The sequence below is a fragment of the Folsomia candida genome, unplaced genomic scaffold (assembly GCF_002217175.1).
Source record: "Folsomia candida strain VU population unplaced genomic scaffold, ASM221717v1 Fcan01_Sc064, whole genome shotgun sequence".
Taxonomy (NCBI): domain Eukaryota; kingdom Metazoa; phylum Arthropoda; class Collembola; order Entomobryomorpha; family Isotomidae; genus Folsomia; species Folsomia candida.
Genome location: NW_019091256.1, coordinates 1 through 22,163, shown reverse-complemented (window position 1 = coordinate 22,163; position 22,163 = coordinate 1). Strand labels below are relative to the sequence as shown.

The 22,163-nt window shown below is 36.8% G+C and overlaps 4 protein-coding genes across 6 annotated transcripts; 2 read left to right on the top strand and 2 right to left on the bottom strand.

Moving 5' to 3' along the window:
* Positions 1–4,764: 4,764 nt before the first annotated feature.
* LOC110862667 (zinc finger imprinted 3-like) lies at positions 4,765–6,511 on the top strand. 2 transcript variants are annotated; one of them, XM_035845757.1, is made up of 3 exons: positions 4,765–5,196; positions 5,283–5,690; positions 5,816–6,511. In XM_035845757.1, the coding sequence occupies exons 1-3, from the start codon at positions 5,077–5,079 to the stop codon at positions 6,053–6,055; spliced, it is 768 nt and encodes a 255-aa protein (XP_035701650.1). In that variant the 5' UTR covers positions 4,765–5,076; the 3' UTR covers positions 6,056–6,511. The 2 variants fall into 2 exon arrangements, with proteins under 2 accessions (XP_035701650.1, XP_035701651.1); XM_035845758.1 differs by having other exon boundaries at positions 4,769–5,196; positions 5,312–5,690.
* A 2,924-nt stretch (positions 6,512–9,435) lies between these two features.
* LOC110862665 (lipopolysaccharide-induced tumor necrosis factor-alpha factor homolog) lies at positions 9,436–10,215 on the bottom strand. Of its 2 annotated transcripts, none has more exons than XR_004833470.1 (3): positions 10,103–10,215; positions 9,957–10,032; positions 9,436–9,878 (listed from the first exon to the last, which is right to left on the bottom strand). XR_004833470.1 is itself a non-coding variant. In XM_035845733.1 (3 exons), the coding sequence occupies exons 1-3, from the start codon at positions 9,991–9,993 to the stop codon at positions 9,544–9,546; spliced, it is 309 nt and encodes a 102-aa protein (XP_035701626.1). In that variant the 5' UTR covers positions 9,994–10,023; the 3' UTR covers positions 9,436–9,543. The 2 variants fall into 2 exon arrangements, 1 of the variants encoding a protein (XP_035701626.1); XM_035845733.1 differs by lacking the exon at positions 10,103–10,215 and having other exon boundaries at positions 9,436–9,637; positions 9,701–9,878; positions 9,957–10,023.
* Positions 9,878–12,082, top strand: LOC110862649 (protein D3). Its single transcript, XM_022111863.2, has 5 exons — positions 9,878–10,455; positions 10,523–10,622; positions 10,691–10,846; positions 10,904–11,044; positions 11,109–12,082. The coding sequence occupies exons 1-5, from the start codon at positions 10,441–10,443 to the stop codon at positions 11,195–11,197; spliced, it is 501 nt and encodes a 166-aa protein (XP_021967555.2). The 5' UTR covers positions 9,878–10,440; the 3' UTR covers positions 11,198–12,082.
* Positions 12,083–12,888: 806 nt separating this feature from the next.
* Positions 12,889–15,258, bottom strand: LOC110862648. Its single transcript, XM_022111862.1, has 3 exons — positions 15,087–15,258; positions 14,894–14,986; positions 12,889–13,781 (listed from the first exon to the last, which is right to left on the bottom strand). The coding sequence occupies exons 1-3, from the start codon at positions 15,256–15,258 to the stop codon at positions 12,889–12,891; spliced, it is 1,158 nt and encodes a 385-aa protein (XP_021967554.1).
* Between the last annotated feature and the right edge of the window lie 6,905 nt (positions 15,259–22,163).

Here is a 22,163-nt window from a genome sequence, read left to right as displayed (position 1 = left end):
ATTTGACAACAGACGAAACTTGTGTTTAAATTTAGCAAATAAATATTCGAGTACTAAATTAAAAATTTTTTTTGGCTATGAACGACTATTGTCGTATTTTAAAAATTTCCTGAGGGACGATGTAATTTTTGACCGACCCATGGAGACGAAAGACGACATTTGTCGCTGAATTAAAGCATCCCCGTTAAACGACGGACGGCTATAGTCGCTTGGCAAGAAAATGCCTGCGGGACCAGGTGAAATATACGACAGTAAAATGAAACGAAAAATTGAAAGTGTCCAAAAAGTGAGTTGGGATCAGTGTTCGGAAAAACCCGAGGTTTTTCCTAAAAAACCCCGACCCATGGGTTTTTCGTGAGTTTTTGCGGTTTTTGGGCTTTTGTGTTTTTGCTGTTTTTGAGGGAAAATGCTACACACCGGAAACACGATTAATTAATACATCTCGAAAAATTAGAAACAACGGTGGTCTAATTATAGCGATCCGATAAGTATAACCAAAGTTATTCCAAAATAACTAAATTTTCGAAGTCATCCATAAAGAATACAAGGTGAAAGTATAACTTGAGTATACTTCAGTATTGCTACAACCTGCCCGCATTTCAGTTTCTGTGCTAATTATTTTGTTTATATTAATCTTATAACTTTCTGAAATAAGCATTTTAAATATCAAAATACTTGTAAAAATATCAATGTTTACAAAAACCCAAATCATCCGTAAGGAATGCATTGTAAAAGAATAACTCCCATAAGCTGCGTAGATTTACATTTTTCTGTTTTTTCTTCTGCTAAAATGTATTTAATAACTTATTGAAACTGAAATACTTCATTTTTGATATCAAAATTCGTGTAAAAGTATGCATTTCTAGCAAAAACCCGAGCAAAACCCCAAAAACCCAAGCGGAACACTATAGGTTAGTACACAAAAACTCACGTGGGTTTTTCCCTTTTTTTGCGACCAAAAACCCACAAAAACCCAAAAACCCAGCCCTCACAAAAACCCGGCATCGAATACACTGGTTGGGATCTGAATCCGAGAGAAATTTACAGTCAATGCGTCTCACACAATAAGAGTCTCGTGGTTGGTGAGGCTGCAAAATCAGTCAGAGTTTTTATGTAGGAATGGTTCAGAAATTGCATAAATTTTCAAGTAGCTTAAGGTATAGGTGGGATATTTTCTGTCGTCACCCTCTCGTTAAATTGCTAAAGTTCTAGATGCCGTGATCGAAATTTCAGAAAATATTGATTTTGACAACGAAAGTTACAAAGCTTCAAATTTAGTCGCAAAGTTGGAAAGATTTGAATGTCTCATAGCCGTATAAACAATACCAGTTAAGGGTTAGTAAAGTGTGAGTGAGCACTCAACTTTGACCTTTTCGTATAAATAATGAATTCTCACACTTAACTTAAAATTTTACTCAACTTTCACTTAACTTACACTTTAATTTTCAGTTCGGTATAAATAATGCTAAGGTCAAGTGCGACCTCACACTTAAAACTTATGTTTTCTTCCAAATTCTGAGGGTGGCTAGGGGGTACCCTTAACCCCCACTTAACGAAATTTTATATGCAAAAAATGTCAAAGTAGTGCCAAAATGAGCTTTGAACAATTTCTAATGTTCGAGAGACGAATCGAACGACGAAATAGGATTGATAAGATCCCTTTGGTACGATTACGAGACCGGTAAAATTCCGTGGATTATTTCTCCTGGAATATTTCAACTTGTCGGTTTATCGACAACTCTCTTTAAATTAATCCGATCGGGTTGAAATTGTCACGATATGTTTATGGGATGAAAATACGGGTCAAGTTAGAAGATGAGCCAAATCGGCCGAATGATTGACCGGTGGGGGTCATAAATGTAGGTGAGCATTGTGCACCAAAGTGCTCGAAACTGAAATCTGGTACAGAAATCAATATGAATGGAAAAAGTATTTTTACCCGATGGGGTGACCCCCACCGATTTTCAAAAATTATCTTCGAAGCTTGAAAGTTGATTGGAGCTGTCTAATGGCTTCTAATTAAAGAAAATGATGTGAAATTGAAAATATTTCCACCAAGATGTATCGTTTAGGATCACCCGTACTGTTTTTACAAAATCCCCCAACTCAGCTGAAATCTGGTATGGAGATTGTTAACGACTTACAGCTACAGCGATGTATTTTTTTAATAATCATAATTGTGACACCGATTATGAAAGGTTGTGGTAGAAAGACGAAATTTAATACATTCTCACCAAATTGTGTCATGTACTCATGAAGGACGTAACGTTCAACAGTAATCTGCTGCAAAATTATCGAACTGGTCGACAAAATACAAACCCTGACTCGGGCTGACACTGCACACTATAGATTTGTTTTAATTGATCAGCAATTTTTATCCATGAAAAAATAAATTATAATTCTTCGACTGTCTTGATATTTTTTAACGAGACCCGTCAAAGGTGTCATCTCTGAAAGAAGTACCTATTGTAAATACTTTCTGATTCGACCGTACTCTCGGAATCCGACATTTTTAAACTCAAAAATTTTATGAAATGTGTGGAATTTTCAGGAGTAAGTGTGACTTAAGTCGTGATGCCCACTTAAGTATCACTTTGTCAAGTTTAAGTGGAGAATTCATTGTTTATACGACTTAAGTGTAAGTGACGGGTTGCCCTTAACTTAAACTTAACTAAGGCTGAGTAAAGTACGAGGGAATACTTGGCATTATTTATATGGCTATCAGTCATGTTGGCTATCCGGAAAGCCCTTCACTTTGAGAAGTGTCTCGTAGTGATCGCCGCCCCAGATTATAAGGAATAATTTGATGAATTTTAGAATTTTCTATTATCCTTAATTTAATTCACTGAAACAATCTTCAATCTTTTATCTGACAGGGAGCATTCCGGCATTGCTGGGTATCAACTTTATCAAGAAAACTTGTCTATTAAGCATTCAGTTCGAGTAATGTATCAAAATACTCCAATAGACATCTTGAAACTGTTAATTTACATGCACCTGGAAAAGGCTTCTCCGAAGTTGTTTAATATTAAAGTATTTTTAACTTCTCCAATTATGTACAGTGTCAAGCGATGAACATAGTTTTTCAAAACTTAAGCTAATCAAGGCATTGATTAAATATTAGTTAGGAACACTGAGAGGTTTTGCGACTATCTCTAGTGGGCGTTAACTCGTAAAATTGAATTCAGAGATACGATAGAAATATTTTATAAAATGAAATCCCGCGACGTGCAATTGTAAAACATTGTTACAATTTCTAAATTGTTTTTTATTTAGCTAAGTGTGACATATCTATTTTGTAAATCACGTTATAATGTTTGTAGTATTTGAGATACTACAGATATTTAGTAGATACTTACGTACGAAAAAAGAGAAGTTAATCAAACACCATACTTTGTTACATGAAGAAGAATATCCCTTTTTAACCACTATCCGTTTTTGTTTTTATTTTTTAACGGAACAAAATATATAATTATTTGTTTCATATATATCGCAAGACATTTTTAAAGGAATATATATGTATACCAGAATGCCATGCGAGCGCGGAAGGCGCGAGCGGCATGGGGCGCCATAATTTCTTGCCCGGGTAAAGATTTGGGCAAGATCGGGGGCTGGCTACACCAGAACATATTTAGCCCAGCATATGAAAAGTCACGGTATTGGTGGGAAGAGATATGAATGTTATTTCTGCGGGTGAAAGTTTCTTGGATTTCATAGTCTGAAACTACATGTTTCTTCAATACATACTCTTGAGGCGAACAAATCTTTTTTGATGTAAGAGGTTAAAAAACTATAAATTCAAGATTACTACTAAATATTTTGATTTAATTTAAGTATCGATTCCAATTAGCTAATGCACACTGTATTTTAATTAAATTCAGATTCACCTTTTAATCAGAAAAATTGGTACTTTGCAAATTCGTTCTGATACTTTTATTGCCGCATAGGTTTGGCTAAATTTTTGGAAAATTGTTTTATAAATTAATTTTTCATTGTTTTATTATCATTACATAAATCGGTTAACCTTAAAAATTTATAGAATGCTTCGTATATTTCGGTCATGTGTTAAAGTTAAGAATATTAATCGGTCTAGGGTCACAATTATACTTTCCACAATATACACACTTTGTTAAATTTTATAATGTATTCTTCCAGCAAGGCACAACACATTTGGGGTTTATAAAATATTAATGAAGTATATATATGTAGTCTTCTAGGCACAAATATTTTCAAGAATTAGCGAATGTCTTAGGTACAATTTGTGGTTTTCGTTGGTAATAAATAAATATTACAAAGTTGTGTGCTACATTATACTCTTTATTTTCTGTAATTATTATAAATTTTATAGTTTGCAAATGTGGCATTTAAGTAAACGAATGACATCACTTTCGTGCACACAGCGGGGCCGATGCCATCTCATCCTTTCTAGCAGTAATTAACATTGAATATTAACATTCATAATTTTTATTTTTTAAAACTGCATAGATTAAATATATATATATATCTTACATATATTATGGCTATCTTTCAAACCAATTTTAGTATTGACGGAATGAACTTAGGTAAAAGATGTTTTAACATGTAAATCATATAATATCCTCAATAAGATAAATAATTTATTGCTGTCCCAATCCTGTTCCTCTAGTTAAGATTGCGTTTTAACGATGAAGTTGGAAGGGTTTCTTCCATACCGTGCAAGTACTTAATACGTTTGAGTATGCATACGTATATACCCCTAACACTTTGGATATGCGATTCATTCACATTATAAATATGCTCTCGTTTGACTACTGGTATGTACAATCCAACTAACGATGTGTAGCACACAGTGGTTGATGAAAAAGGCCTTTTCTTCAACCTTGCTAGGATATGTTTCGGGTTACATAATGGAAAATGAGTCCCCATAACTCTCTCTATTCTCACTAAACTAACCATCACATGTTGACCGTTATTTCGTTTACATAAAATCCTTCCAATCAAAAATTATAAATTCTAACTAATCCATAGTTCCCGAAGGTTTGGAAAACTATTTGATATTAATCAGTATAATTTTAAACTTTAAGTTTTCAATATACAATGGAGACAGGACAAAATCTACGCGTCAAGTGTAAACACTGTTCCAAATCTTTCAAAAGTAAAGATATCCTTGCCACCCACCTCACTATGCATGATACTAATGCTCCAGTTAAGTGTCCGGTAAGTCAATTAACGCAAAATATATCAATACCAATTATAATATATCTCCTCCAACATATTAATTTTTGACAAAATACAATTTATAGATTTGCACAAAATCTTTAAAAAATTTTAGAAGCAGGAAGACACACATCGCCATATATCACAAAAATAGAGTCCGACCAGTTTGCAAAATTTGTCAAAAAACATTTACCACTTCCACCGTTTTGCGACTTCACACTGCCCGCAAGCACAGTTCCACGGCACGACAGCGCTTCCCCTGCCCATTTGATGGATGTGGTAGCACTTTCCTTAATCAGCAATCGATCGAGGAACATATCAAAGTCGAACATGTCGAGAATCCCTACAGATTTCCCTGCATTTTATGCGGGAAAGAATTCAAACGAAAAGAAAACCTTCACACCCACATTGCCACGCACACCAAAGAAAAGTCCTACCAGTGTTCCAGTTGTGGGAAGAGATTGGCAAAAAAAGATCACTTGAAAAATCACGAGGTAAAGTTAACCTTGATTTTATTTTTCTTATTTTTGTGCAAAAATGAAAAGCGTGGGTTTTAATCGTGTGTAAATTTACACTAAAAAATATTCAATCTAATCTAACTTGTTTATATAATTTCTAGTTTGTTCACATGGAGAAATCCTTGCGCCCAGTGTTTAAGTGCAATATCTGTCCTCAGATTTTCTTCACCAAAACTGGCCTGAACCACCACATCCAGACTTTTCATGAAAACCAGAAGAATCATCAATGCACAATTTGCAAGAGGAAATTTGGCCTGGCGCGTCATTTGAAGGTGCACTTGGAGGCGATTCACCTACCAATAGATTCTCCCCTCCTTTCCTGTGATACTAGTCTGTTTTAAGTGCCCGCTAGCGGGCACAATTGCGGTGTGCGTTTTAGTCACACGTTTTGTGGTGAAACTCAATATGTGTGTCGAGGTCACTTAGAATTTAAAATCGATTCCATTAAGTGAATGGCTACAATATAGTAATGTCAAGTCAAAATAATGGCTACAATAATCGGATACAAGGCTAATGATTCGTACACATAACGTTCGGAAATCGTTATGTAAACGTTACGCATCACTCAAGCGAACGTTACGCATCACTCAAGAACGTTACGCAAACGTAAAAGGTTAATGGTCCAGACGTCATGGTAACGTTATGGTAAAGTATAATAGGCGTGTCGTAGTCACACGACACGTGGTGTTATTCAGGGGGTGTGCCCAGGTCACACGACACGTGGCGGTATTCAGGGGGTGTGCCCAGGTCACACGACACGTGGTGTTATTCAGGGGGTGTGCCCAGGTCACACGACACGTGGCGGTATTCAGGGGGTGTGCCCAGGTCACGCGACACGTGGCGATATTCAGGGGGTGTGCCCAGGTCACACGACACGTGGCGTCATCCAGGGGGTGTGCCCAGGTCACACGACACGTGGCGTCATCCAGGGGGTGTGCCCAGGTCACACGACATGTGGCGTCATCCAGGGGGTGTGCCCAGGTCACACGAAGGGTGGCGTCATCCAGGGGGTGTGCCCAGGTCACGCGACACGTGGCGATATTCAGGGGGTGTGCCCAGGTCACACGACACGTGGCGTCATCCAGGGGGTGTGCCCAGGTCACGCGACACGTGGCGTCATCCAGGGGGTGTGCCCAGGTCACACGATACGTGGCGTTATTCAGGGGGTGTGCGCCAAGTCGAGGTTATTACTAATAACATGAAAGCCTGGGTGACATGAGACAGCCATTGAGTATAGCGCCCAGTTCCAGATGTAATTACTAATAGTAACTACAGCCAAATGACCGGGCCATCTAAAAGCAATTGTATGAGTGACATAGTGGCAGACGCTCCGCCTGCTGGGCAGGAAGGCTAGAGTTCGAATCTCCTTGGGTTTATATTTTTGCAACTTTTTTTAACTTTCACATCATCAAAAATGAACGAATTTTTGTCAAAGTTACCACCACACCCCCTTATATTGTGGGGGTGGTCAAAAAATTATTTGGCGACTTTTTGCAAAATAATTTTGCATATTTAATATCTGGTCACCAGATATTAAACAGAAAATTTCGAGCCACCAGATTCTGGCCCAAAACATGAATATATTTACAATTTCACGGGGATTTTCATGTAGCCAGAGAGGGAGGAGGCATTTGGAGGAGAAGCAATTATTTGCCGACCTTTGACTCTACGACCTTGCAGCACACCTGGCGACAATATTCATGCGTACATGTATATGTCGATCAGGTAGTCTAAAAAAATTAAATTCACCACATACGTAGTCCAGTGTGAATAATTTGGTGGATATACTTCCTTACGAATTTTTTTAATCATCGCAAATATGAAAAATTTGCAAACTAAAAAATCTAGTTAATTTTATGTGTTTTAGCCGAACTAAGTGCTTTTGCACCCATGTTGTCTGTCTGTCCATCCGTCGTCTGTGTCACAATAAGTTTTGAACGGATTGACTGATTTGGATGAAATTTTGCAGAAACATGTTTCTGGGCAATGCGACGACCGACTTCGAAGATAGGTTTGATCAAAAAGATTTGGACCGGTGGGGTCATATCAGTGGTGTGCAAATTTAAAAGCAAAGGAGAGACCCTTAGTTTTTTGGCTTTTGGAGCAAAATATTCGAAATGTCGTAACAGGCTGAAACTCGGTATGACGGTCCTAGTGGAGGTAGGAATTCGGAAATGAAGGTTAAAATTGAAAATTTTTCAACTGATGGGACCGGGTGGGGTCACCCCACTGGGGTGACCCATACCGCGTTTAAAATATGCTCCTAGAAACTGTAAATTTGGAAGCTAAATCTCTGGTGGTTTTTAATAATAGAATATGAAATTAAATTGGAAATATTTTCAGCGAAAATATTACCTCTGGGTTAAAATTTTCACCCAGAGGTACCCTATGGAGTAACCCCCAATGATTTTCAGAGTTTATCATAGAATGCCGAAATTCGGTATTGACGCCCGTAATGACTTGTCATGAAATAATACGATGTATGTATAATTTGTAAATTTTTCTACAGGAATGACCCATTGCAACAAATTGATGCTTTTTAATGCAAAGAGTAATCGGACAATTTAATAGAGAACTGAATGTAATATCATCGGAAGTCACACTTTGTTCGGGCTATGCAAAGCTGTACAGAGAAGTTTAGAAAGAGGGAAAATTTATTTTTTCGCTCTGCCGTTCTCCTTATTTTGGAATGTGGAATTTTTTCCAATTTCATACACTAAATATTAAATTTGATTAAATACCTACACTAACCAATATATTTTTTACCCAAATTCGGGTACATATTTGACAACTTAAAAAATTCCTGTTACGAAACAATACCTGGGGATCGTAGATTAATATTGGGATTCTGGATTAAAATTAAGGATTAATTCGAGCAACCGTGGGATAGTGGATTACGATTAGCGATAAATATCCCTAATCAAAATACTATCATGATTACTATAGGATTAAATAAATTGTAGACATTAGGATTAAATTAATCCGTAAACTGTAAATGAATACTTTATGCGATTAGAGTGTGATATAAAATAAATTAGATCCGAATAAAAACTGTAAAATAAAATTCTTTTACAAAAAAGGACTCTTAGGTTCGGCATCGCGGTAAAAAGTGGAAAACAAGTTTATCTTGGATAACAACTTTACCTTAATATTTATTATAATTTGCGATTCCTGCACTATTTGCTGAACCGCGGGCCAATCCTTTCATACGTTTAAATTAAGTACATATATTGTATGATGATAGCTTAACAACTTATCTGCAAGCTTAATAATAATTGCAATAAATAATTGTAAAGGCAATGAAATCGAGTTACGGTAATAATTTTTTTAGTACTTCAATACTAGTTTCGAATCCTAAAACAATCTGGGCAAAGTTTCTTCCGATCCAACCGTTGAAGATTTATATAATCGATTGTCCGCATAAAAGCAGTTCGGCTAAAAAATGGCCCGCGGTTCAGTAAATAGTGCAGGAATCGCAAATTATAATAAATATTAAGGTAAAGTTGTTATCCAAGATAAACTTGTTTTCCACTTTTTACCACGATGCCGAACCTAAGAGTCCTTTTTTGTAAAAGAATTTTATATAATGGTTAATATGGTCAACGTGCAAAAACGTTTTCTGTCAGATCTTTATGGGAAAGTATGTGTGCATTAAATTGTGATGACGTGTATAAAACGAAAACAGTTGTAGTAATTAAAATTGGATGATTCTTTCTAAAAGTGATCAATTAAAGACTGACATATTTATTGAGTCCCTTAAATTTTATCCATTATAGTTGGAAATAACTTCAAGAAATGGCAGAATTTGCAACGTCCTTAAATTTTTCTATTACCCGGACGCACTGTACTTGCCCAGAAAAGCGTTGCAGTTCGGACACTTGTGCTCCACGTCTTGACAACAGCACAACGCACAAACGCCCCACCTGCATGCGGTACTTAGTTTAGAGTCGAAAATAATTAAAATTTAACTTAGAATTTATTAGCACTTGCAAAATGCAGCAGCATTTAGCAGCAGCATTAGGTTGCATTTTTCCTCCGTGGCTGTCCAGATCTCTGTGTGGCACACGTTGCACGTTAATTTCATCGGGATGGAGGAGAATTCGGCCGGAAGTGGCACTATTTGGCGAGGAATCACTATGAGCGGCACTTCTTGATAGCTCGGGGCTAAAAGTATTGGTGTTTTATTAGTAAAAATATTAAATTTTAATTATAAATACGTGATCCTCGAATAATTACTAAAACCTTTAGTAATCGAATGCGGTTTGGAGGGAGCGGCCATTTCAAAAAATCTTTTTCCTTCTGAAATATTGAGCAGGGACTAGAAAAATGAATGAAAATATTGCAAGTGGAGAAATTATTACTGGTGTGGATGCAGAATTTTTGATTACCAAAGAATATTTATGCAGTTATTGAATATATAGTAATTATACAGAAATTCTATATTATTAGACTGGATAATTAATTCATCACTTTCAGGATTGATGAACGTTAGGAGAGTGAGGCATAGCTTGTTCAGTGAAACGTATAATAACTTGTTATCCACTTTCATCCATTGACGTCACTCTACTTGGTAAGTAAAATAGTTGAGGGATGTGGAGTTCACGAATTGGTAGTTGGCCAAATTCAGTGAAATTTATGTTGTGGAACGAGATAAATAGTCGTCGCAACATTATTTCAACCTTATCCAGCTAATCTGATTAAATTTACAACTCAACTCCTATGCAACATGGAAAAGTTTCCAGTACGTTTTCAAAATTTTCTTTGAATTTATTAATCCCGATAAAAAATATAATTTATTTCTCCTTAAGCGAGCCTTTCAATGGGGTCTACTAGCCATACTAATTCTTGGGGTGAGATGCGAAATGGAATACGAGGACCCATTATTGGCCCATATCCCTGAAGTGATTGGTAGGTATCAGCTCTGCCAATGTGATAATTCTTTTTAATAAAACCTGTCGTATTGTAATACATTCCAGACCGACTTCCCCCCTCCAAGTTAAGCGGTGAGTACTATGGCGGGATCCCGATTAATTTTGGAAACACGATAACTCCACTGCAACTCAACAATACTCCGACCTCCCTCCGTTGGAGAGAAGATAAGCCAGGGCAATTCTACGTGTTGATGATGCTAGGTATTATTTATTCTTTACTTTGATGGAGGGATAATCACTGATAATGAGTTAATTTAGATTTGGACGGACCAACGCCGGAAAATCCTACAACTAGCCCCGTAAATCACTGGATGGTGGGAAATATTAAGGGTGGGAAGGACAATTCTTGGCGGAGTGGAACAGTTTTGGCAGAGTATTTCGGACCACGGCTGACGGAAGGTGAATAAAATTTAAGTAGAATTTTCGAATTTGTTGAGAATAAAATTATTTCAATTAATTTCAGAAATGGGCATCCATCGATTCGTGTTCCTCGTATATGAGCAACCCTCCGGTGGAAAAATCGCATTTACTGAGACATCCCAGTGGACCTAATTTGGCACGGATAAATTTTGATTATCGCGCATTTGCAAGAAAGTATGGTCTTGGGGAACCGTTTGCTGTAAACTATTTTCGATCCTTTTTTGTCGCCGGGGAATTTGAAGTTGAAGTTTGATTAAAAAACGTCGATAAGAATACGTGGAAAACGGCTGATGCAAGACGTTACAAGTTTTTGCTTTAATATGTATAATAAATTATTACATTTGCATTATTAGGCAATTTTTTTGGGGGTCGAGCAAGAATGCACCCAGTCTAAGTAGCCAAAGTAATAAATTGCATATGTAAAAAAGCACGGCTAATGCAAATTGTTATAAAATTTGGTCACTTTTTTATTTACTTCTTTCTCATCGTCATCTGCTTTTGGGCATTAAAATTGGAGGCAATTTTACTAATATTTTGGAAAATAATGAACACTATTCAATGATGCAATTATATATTTTACCATCTTGTATTTATTACTAATTTTCAATTTAGCATGAATCTCACATCCAGGTTCAATTTGAGGCGAGTTACTTTTGTAAGGTTTTCTCTCCAAAGTTTTAACTTATTCCTAGAAATATGAACTACTACAGGACAGGTTCCTCTTTGTCCCCGTAGCCATTGAGACGACGGGAGTATGGGGCAAGGAGGGCCTGTCCCTTATCAAGGAAATCGGATCAAGAATCACCGAGATCACGGAGGAGAAGAGGGCAACATCTTTCCTCCTTCAGAGAATGAGTATTGCTGTGCAGCGTGGTAATGTGGCTGCAATATTGGGATCTCTTCCAGCCGGACAAGAGCGGGACGAGATATTTTTATTTTAAATATGCGACGAAATGTAGGTTAATTAGGTTAGTTTTTTAAGCACTCAGCCCAGAAATCAGCCCCGTAGCGAGCCAAAGTCCGGCCTGGATTTTACCTAAGGTACGGCTCCTATAGTATGTATATACTAGATAGATTTAATTTTTTAAATATATGATGCCTACCAAACAATTGTATGTAAAAATTAATGGAATTAATGAATTAGTGCATTTAGGTTGAGTAAATTGAAATAAGGATAATTTGTAATTTTCTTTTCCATGTTTAAATAATATCTGCTACAAAATGAGTAACGCTTATGTTAAATTTATTTTATAACCGGAGATGACCAGACAACTGAAAGTTAAATACATACTTTACGACATTTCGAAATTGCGAACTCGTCTACAATTGCATCATATGACATATTTTCTGTGTACTTATGTTCAATAGCTAAAATACAAAGATTCGATAATCTATCTTGAGCCATAGATGATCGTAGATAGTTTTTGATAATTTTTAGCTTCGAGAATGCTCTCTCATTGGAAGCAACAGTAAAAGGCAGAGTCAAGAATAAAGTCAAAGCAGAACAAGTATTAGCAAATTGATACTGGAGTCCATTGCAGAATAAGATGTTAAGAATATCCAATGCATTAGTTTTCTCCAAAGATTTTCCGTGCTCTAAGAATGGTTCGATAGCGCTTCTAAAATGTTCCATTTCATTTGCAAACTGCACGCCGTCAAAGTCCTGCTCGTATTTATTTACTAAATCTTTTACCGATTTCACTTTAGAATCAGCGTTGAGTTGGCATTATTGAGCACCCCACAAAAATCCGAAATCGGTCACTGCCTTTTGAATATTTTCAAACCGATTTTTGTACTCTTCAATTAGTTCCGCCACCAACTTGTCAAAAAAAATCATGGTTAAATTTATCTTCATTAGACAGCGGGGACTGGTCGCAAGTCTCAGCTTCTATCCGGAAACGTATCGGTCGAATATTTCTGGTTGCTCTATATTCAAATCCCGATTTTTCGTCGACGCCAAGCTGCAACGCTTTAGACTTTGCTACTTCAAGCGACTTGTTGTATCCACAAGTTTGAAATTCCTGCAACCAATTAAGCAATCCCTGCAAATGGTGAGCTGCTCTTTCGATGGTACATGCCTTCTCCTGTAAAGCTTCATTTGCTACATTAATGCTTGAAAGAATTTTGCTCCAAATTGTAATTCCCAGGAGAAATTTAAAGTTAAAAATTTGTTTGAAGTGAGCTATAGCTTCGGCAACCGTTTGAGCATTCACTTGATCGGAATGAGCTAACTCCAACAAAGCTTCACATATTCCATCAAATTCCTCATAAATGCATCTCATTGCTAAGGCCTTGCTTGACCACCGAGTGTTGCTTTGAGATTTCAATGTTAACTTACAAAATTTCTTCATAGCCGACCAGCGAATGGTTGAAGATGAGAAGAATACGTATAAATTTTGAACTTGTCCAAGAATTAATTTCGCGGATGCAGATTTCGAAGCGGCATTCTTGCCAACAAGGTTAAGGGAATGTGCTGCACATGGAATGTAGGTTGCCATCGGGTTGATAAGTTTAATTCTTGCTTGAACACCTTTGTAAATTCCTGACATGTTACTACCATTTTCATATCCCTGACCACGGCATTTCTTGATGTCAATTCTATCCTGCTTGAGCTGGGTAATAATCATTTCGGTGATTTCTTCACCAGTTTTACCGTCAAATCGGATAAATCCAAGAAAGTTTTCCACCACTTCGGAACCAACCTCTGATAAAGAAACTGTTCGAATAATACAACTAATCTGTTCATGGTGTGCCACGTCGGGAGTGGAATCAAGTAGTAGAGAGAAGTATTTACTATTTTAAATATTTTGCAGGATAGAATCACGGACAGCCGATCCAGCAATAGTAATAAATTCGTTCTGAATTTGCGGTGACATGTAATGCACTTTCCCATGCTGGAGACGATTGATGTGAATTGCCAAAGTGGGGTTATGTTTGCTTAATAATTCAATCAGCGAGAGAAATAAACCGCAATCTTGGTCCTTAATATTCGAAGACGATCCTTTAAATGGCAAGTTGTTCTTCGCCAGAAAAACAATGACCTCAATCATACTAAGCAGCACTTTTCTCCAAAAACCGATTTCCTGATGTAGCTTGTCCTGCAGGGTTTGGTCAATAAGTTTTCCATCCTTGAAATCTTTTAAAAATTTGCACCATTTTATTGTTGACTGGAAATGATTCTGACTCTCTTCATGTGTTTTGATTCCACGACTTTGATGAACGAAATCACAAAATCCAACATTTCCTGGCCCATAATTTCCCCACGGTGAGTTGGAGACTGATGAATGGAGTGATCCGAATAAGCAACAGTTAAAACAAAATAAACTGTTAGAAGTGCTGCAGTTTCTTGTTATCTCCCCAAATTTGAATTGATTCGGATTAAATGCGTGATTATTCCGCCTTTGATATTCTTTTCTTTGAAGTTGAACTGGACCTTGTGCAAGTATTTTCGACTTCTGCAAAGGTGTAAGTGGAATTGGGACGTGCTGGGATCTGAGAATATAATTTTCACCTCACATTCTGTATTATTCTCAGCTGTACATAAATAAGAAATCGTGTTAAACATAAGTTATAGAATAAATATTTAATGTCCCTTTCTAATCGTAAATTACCTTGCTCGATACTTGCTGATTTTTTTGGCACGTTTAACATAGCATGTAGTTCGGACAAATTTGCGAATTTATTTCAAGTCCCAAGTCATTCACGTTTTTCTCCTGAACGATGGAAATTGAATTCTCCAGTTCACATGATAAAGAGTCTGGTTGGAATTATTAAAAAAACTTGTTATCGTACAAATTTAATACTTTGCACTTTCGGGATGTTCCCTACCTGTATCCAAGGACGATGTTGCAACATTGATATTTTGAAGTAAGTGCAAATTATTAATTTGATCTTCTTGCACGCGTACAGCTGGCTGATTATCTAAAATAAATATTGGTCATTGTTAAATATATTGTTTACTGAAGTAAAGTTGGCTTATTGGTTATAAGTATAACACGGAAATAAATAGTTATCTGTATACCTTGTGCGACCTCATTATCCTTCGCTGGGTCAATTTTAAAATATTTTGATGCATTAGCAGCCATCTTCTGATTTTTTAGAGCGATCTCCTTTCTCTTCTTCGCCTTCTGAAATCCACTTTCTTCCTTCCGGTGGGCAATAGGTTTGAGGTTAGGATTCGATGGCCGCCCCATTTCGAATTGTAAAAATTTGTTATAAAATAAATATTTTTTCTTTCAGTTTAATCACATGTGAATCTGATTTCCCAACCTACTGTGGATTACTTCGCGGTAAAAGGTGGTTGCTGGGGCAACCCAATATGCAGGCTTTTCATTGATGGTAAAAATGAAAATCAGAAGCTTGATTAAAACGATTCTTGATTTTAAAAATGAGTTTCGATTATACGACTCGTATAATAGAGGCAATTCAAATTTTATCTAGTGCATAGCGCAGTCCGGTACGGCCCTTCGGGCCGTCCGGCCTGGATTCTGGTCTCCACTTAAAACCGGCATCGCTACGGGGCTGCCAGAAATGTTATCGGAAAAGCATAAGTTGAGTTTTTTTTTACATGCAATCGATTCCACATTGTATCAACTTGGAAACATAGACACACCTGTGACTCAAGTGTTAATTAACGTGCACACCTGTCGAATTCATGTCCGCGTAATGAGATAACTAAATGCAAAAAACTTTCAGGCACCGCGGAAGTGTCTCTTGGACAAGTGGATGAATTCAGATGATCACCTATATCTGATTAGGTTTATTGGTATAAATGAGGTGAAGTGATAGAGACACAATATTAACTCACGTCTCAACTCAAGTAATCACCTGATGAGTTTGAACTCATATCATGTCACTTTATTGCGACAAGATGAAATGTCAAAATTTCATATTTAAGTTAGTTTTGTCCCATTTATAGCGAGGTAATTGTGCACGTGTATGTATTTGGCAATAATTAAAATTCCACTTAAAATAGAACAAGATTTGATCTACGGGACATGCTTTTGCTTCATGATAATAATCAGCCCACTAGGTCCAACCAATTATCAAGTGGGGGAATTTGTTGTCCATAAATACGGATTGTCTCAACATAATTTATTCAGTTGCCAATTATTTGCGGTCAAGGTAGAGTAATTATGGACAAGTTTACCGCAATAATGTTGGTCGTCGCGGTTTCTGCCGTGATTTGCGAAAGGAGCGGTAATTTTGAAAAAAATATTAAAACTAAGGGTATACTATATTTTAAATTTACATTTTAGTTCGTATCCTACCAAATGTGCCTTATGGTCCGGATGCGGAGCAGATACTGGATTTGTATCTCCCCAAAAATGAATCGACCAGGGTGGAAAAGGTCATCGTACTATTACACGGCGCAGCCTGGGGAGCCGGTGATAAGGAGGATTTCGCGTCAGTCCCGATTTTGCGGGAGGTTTTACCCAACTTTGTCGTAGCGAATATGAATTATCGACTAGGTAAGAATTTAATACGACAAAAATATTCTTTCACCGCCATACCTTCTAAATTGATATATATTTTACAGACGATTTTAAATGCAAATTTTAAAATGACCACTTATGGAGTAGAATTGATAACCATCTAAAATCCCGCTAATTTAATCCCTCCAATTTAATCCCGCTAGTCGGGCTATTTATCGGTAGTTCATCCTTAATTTTAATTTTAATTTTTAAATTTTTGCAGGGTCCGCCGCCAGCCCAGGTTATCCCAAACAACTCGAAGATATCAGCGGGTATTCTAGGTTTTGTCCGGCCTGTGGAATCCAGAAAAGTACGGCTGGTTGGTATGTTTACATTTTTTATTTATTGACCATTTTTTTCAAGAAATGCAAATATCAAGTGAGTAGGTTCTGAATTATTTCTTTTACTACAAGTAAGATGTGAAATGTAAAGTTAAATACAATTTTATACGTTTCATAAGAATTTTTCCAGACTTTTAAAGCATAGTTTTTAATGGATTAATTTTACTAAAACTAATAATTCAATAGCAATAAAAAAAGTTATTTATCCTTCACCAAATCCAACTAATTGAATGTATCGCCACCCGTTTCCTGCATTTCTGATGTTGACAATTTGATTCGCCTACATTTATTTCTTGCAAACTCGCTAATTATTTCCTTGAAGGATAACTTTTCCGCTCGTTCGCTTTCAATCGATAAAATTGACAGATTGCTTAGTCGATCCTGAGACATTGTTGAGCGTAGGTAATTTTTTATCAATTTCAATTTCGAGAAGGGTCGTTCGTTCGACGCCACGCTAACTGGAAACATCAAGAAAATACGTAAGGCTGTATGACAATTCTCGAACTGCGACCTCAGATTATTCTCAGACAGAATTTTCAGAACGTCCAAAGCAGTACAATTTTGAAGTTGTTTGTCTCCAGGTATAAACGTCGAAACTTCAGATTTTAAAAATGAAACTTCGCATAATAGTCGGTTAAGTGACAAATCTTGGGGGTATTTTTGAGATCTGGACATATTCTCCAAAACCATCTTCTTTCGTCTCACTTAATGTTTTTCCCCAGAGAAATTGGAAATTTGAGCATACTTGTCCCACTGAATCGTTTTTGAAATTCTTACACCAATGCCGCCATTATCTTTTAAAAAAACTCGACCTTGAATTTTTCGACATTTGTTAATGGAGCTAAATTATGTGCGTCGTGATCGCGATATCTAGCAGGGATGGTGTTCCGTGTGGTTCTGTATTGAAATCCTGATTCTAATTCGATTTCCATTTCTTCACATTTCTGTCTGGCTATTTTCACACATGTTGCCCATCCGTCTGTCTTGAATTCTTTTAGCCCGTCAAGCAATGATTGAAGATGTTTGGTTGCCGAATCTACGTTGCACGAAACCGCCTGGACAGCTTTGCTACAAATATTTATTCGATAAAGGATTTTGTCCCAAATTACTAGGCCGAGAGCAAAACGGTGGTTGCAGATGTCGTTGTAACGACTATTGGCGCCTGCGACGGTCTGCATATTCAGATTATCCGAGTCAATCATAAATTGGAGACACGAAATTACTCCCCGAGAATTGATCCAAAAGAACGTGGACTGCGTCAGATTTGGAAGACCAGCGAGTTGCGTTTTGGTTTTTGGGGGTCCGGGTTACGTACTTCTTCAATAAATTCCATCGACTGGTGGATGTCGAGAAAAACAAATATATATTTTGTACCTGGCCAAGTAAAAGAACTGCTACCAAGACCTTCTGCATAGAATTTTGTCCAACAAGATTCAGCGAGTGAGGAATACATGGGATATATTCTGCCAAAGGGTTAACTTCCTTAATTCGAGCCTGAACTCCTTGGTATAATCCTGACATACTGCTGGCGTTATCGTAAACTTGAGCCCGACATTCCAAAATATTTAGTCCATCATCCTCCAATTTTTTAGAAATCATGTCATAAATTTCTAGACCGGTCTTGCCTTCGTAATGAATGAAATCAATAAAAGATTTTTCAATGATGGTGTCGTTTGAATCTGAATGAACTGTACGAATTATTTGGGAAACTTGTTCTTTTTTCGAGACATCAGGTGTGGCGTCGAACATAATGGCATAGAATTTGCGTTGCTCTTCGTAAATTGATTTTCGTAATGATTCTCCGGCGTTAGTGATGAATTCGTTTTGAATATATGGAGACAAATAACTTACTGATCCTTTTTTGAGCCTTGCAATATGAAGGGCTAAGACTGGGTTGTATTTTGCTGTGTACTTGATCAGCGCCAGAAAATTCCCACAATTAGATGAATTGATATCTTTTGAAGATCCTACGAATGGTAATTTATTTTTCGCGAGAAATAAAACGGCATCCAGAATTGAGGTTAATACGTCGATCCAGAACGATATCTCAGCATCCATTTCTTTTTGCAAAGAAGAATCTAATAGTCTTGATTTTTCTAGAAGAGTTGAATATTCCCTCCACTTTAGCACTGAACGAAAATGAGCCGCAGTTTCTTCATGTGACATTATTCTTAGATATTGATTCTTAAATCCATTGAATCCAGATTGGGCGTTCCTGTAGTTTTTCCATGATAATGAACTTGCCGATGAATCCCACAGGCTACAAAATAGACTGTTAGTGGTGGCGCAATATAATAACCAGTCACGATTTTGCATAGTTTTTGTATGGAAATATTTATCGGAGAATCCGTATCCATTAGTTTTCGGGTAGAGTTTTACAACATGTGTGCTTCTCTTTAAGAAATTCATGAAAGGATCAAATTGTTTCTAAAATATTCATGTATTTATTTTATTTCCGAAATTCTAAAGTCAAATCAATTTCAAATATCCTATTTATCTATTTTATGTTATCTTATTTATGTTATCTTATTAGTTATTTTATGTTTACATGTACTATTTTTGCCAATCCCGGTACGGCCGGACCTCCGGTCCGGCCTGTGGACACGTCCACACCCCCCCTTATGGACGTTTACCCACTGGAAGATATCCAACTAGCCATCGCCTTTCTGAAATCGAGCTTCACGGCAAACTTGTCTTTCACGCTGTTCGGTAATTCCGCCGGAGCTCAGCTGGCCATGTTATACGCGTATTGGTGGGACCGTGAGGCGAGAGACATCAAAATTATTGTCGATCATGTCGGCCTCGTCGATTTTGTGGATCCTCCCTATTGCAACAATATTATTTACAGGCCCATACTTTTACCACTTGTCGGACCGTATAATTGTCAGCAGAATCCCGAAAAGTGGAACGAAACTAGTCCTATCATCTACGCCACGGAGAATTCTCCACCAACGATCGGATTTTATGGAGATACCGACATCTTCGTGCCGAATAGTCAGATGGGCATTATTCAGGACAAGTTGGCCCGCTTGGGGGTCCCCAGCGAATTTAGCAAGTATCCCGGAGGTCATGGCGATTGGGTGGATGAGTACCAGCAGGACATGTGGAGTAAGTTGGTCCCGTTTGTGGAGAGGTATTCATAATGGATGGAAATTATTCGGAAAATATTATCAGAAACTGTAACATTTGGAAAAAATTAGGAAAATTGTGGAAAATTTTGTAACATTAAATATTTTTGAGTACAATTTTATTGTGGTTCCATATCTGTAACAAATTTACATTTTCAAAAATTAAAGTGGGTGGCCATCCTACCATTCGAATTTTCATGTCATCAGCTAGTTCCTTTCATGATGCTGATTCTACCTATAAATGGCCATTTTCGCAATGTTTAAAACAAGGCATTTAAAGTATTTCATATTAAGAATATTAACATGGGACTAAATATATGAAACCCTTTGTGAGAGCCATATCCTGTCGCGTCACATCCTAAAACAACAATGGCTAATTAAAAGCGGAATTTGTTCTGTTTCTGGGCTTGGATAAAATGTTCTTGAAACATACGCCATTCAACCATTGACCACTTAATTTATGTATTTCTCTATTAAGTAGAAACTAAAAATGAAATATATACTGATCCTGTCCGTTTTTGCAATCGTGCTACCCGGGGATGGGGTAATGGCGGACAAACCAACTAACCTGCCGGACCTACCTTACCGACATTCAAAATGAAATTTGGAATAAAGTATTACGAAAATGATTAGACTTCTCTTATTAATTTTTAAATTTAAATCCTTAATTAGAGATGGACCAGATATTGACTACACTAGCAAACCTGGTAAGTACCCAATTCCTACCCATTCCTATTTTAGGCCATCATTTCACTCTTGTAGTAGGCAAATATCTACAAGATATTTTTTATCAACTCTTTGCTTCCAGACTTTTCCTTGGATATTTATGTTCAAGGTCATAAAGAGTGCCTAGTCCATGTGAAGGAAATTGGAAATACGTACGACCCCAAGTTCCCAGAAGTTTTCTTTTACCGTCCTAAATCAATGAAGGAGGTTAATCATATTTATATATGCTAGGTTCCCAAATAGTGTTGAACATCTGAATACTTAATAAATACTAATAGGTTTTGATAATTAACATCTACGAGGAGAAGTCACCGGTCGATCGGTAATTCTAATAAAATTTTCGTAGTTATGGTGTACCTTGAGAGTATTAGCTTTCGATCTCCGAATTTTTGACGAAAATCGAAACTATATGTTGGAAACGTGGCCTTTTACTTCCAATGTCTAATCCAAAATCTTATTTCTCGCAAAAATCGGAGTATTTGAAACCATGCTGATAATATTTAATTTCCCCGCATACATCGGATGGAGCAGGTTGAAGTGGATATCTTTTTCCATATCTTAACCGGAATACTCTTGATGACATCAAAAAGTGAAGTTCCAGGAGAAGTTTCCTTAGTAAAAACAAGAAGCTAAGTGTACTGGAACTTTGGTTCATCAATGACCAAAAACTGGAGCACGGTGACCAAGGACTTAGAGCGTATAATGGAACGTCATCATTGTTCATCAGACTGCAAGGACAAGAGACAGTATCAGAGTTAAAAATGGCCGTATTTGTGAAAGAATAAATGATACGATAAATCTACACTATTTTGTATTATTAAATAATTTGTAAAGCGTGGAAACGCAACTCGATTTCCAGTTGGCATGCATTACTCATTTTAAATTACAAGTTTGTATTTCAATAGTCTCTAGTCGTCCTAATCTCCATCCCGCCCACTTTATGAAATTATTATTCTAATTTGTAAGATGAGAAAGAAATGGGGAAAATTGTAGAAAATTTTAGTAAAATTTTACATATCTTTTTAAGACCATACTAAATATAGTTCCAAAACAATACAGTTACACTATGTAAAATTATTTAGTATATAAAGTGGGCTATCTTGCTTTTTGAATTATGATTTTAGTTTTTTTACTCCCATGTAAAAAATGGTGGGTTTAAATTTAAAAAAAACATCGTGTAATAATACGCACAAATGTAAAATTTTCCAAATAAATATTTGACATCCACAGTGAGAGCCATATCCTGCTGCGACGTCACATCCTAAAACATTTTTTTTTTCAACAATGGCTAATTAAAAGTGGAATTTGCTCAGTTTGTGGACTGGGATAAAATGAAAAACATACGACCTTCAACCATTGACTAGTTAAGTTTCGTATTTCTATACTAGAAATTCTGGTAAAAACGTAACATGAAATATATGCTGACCCT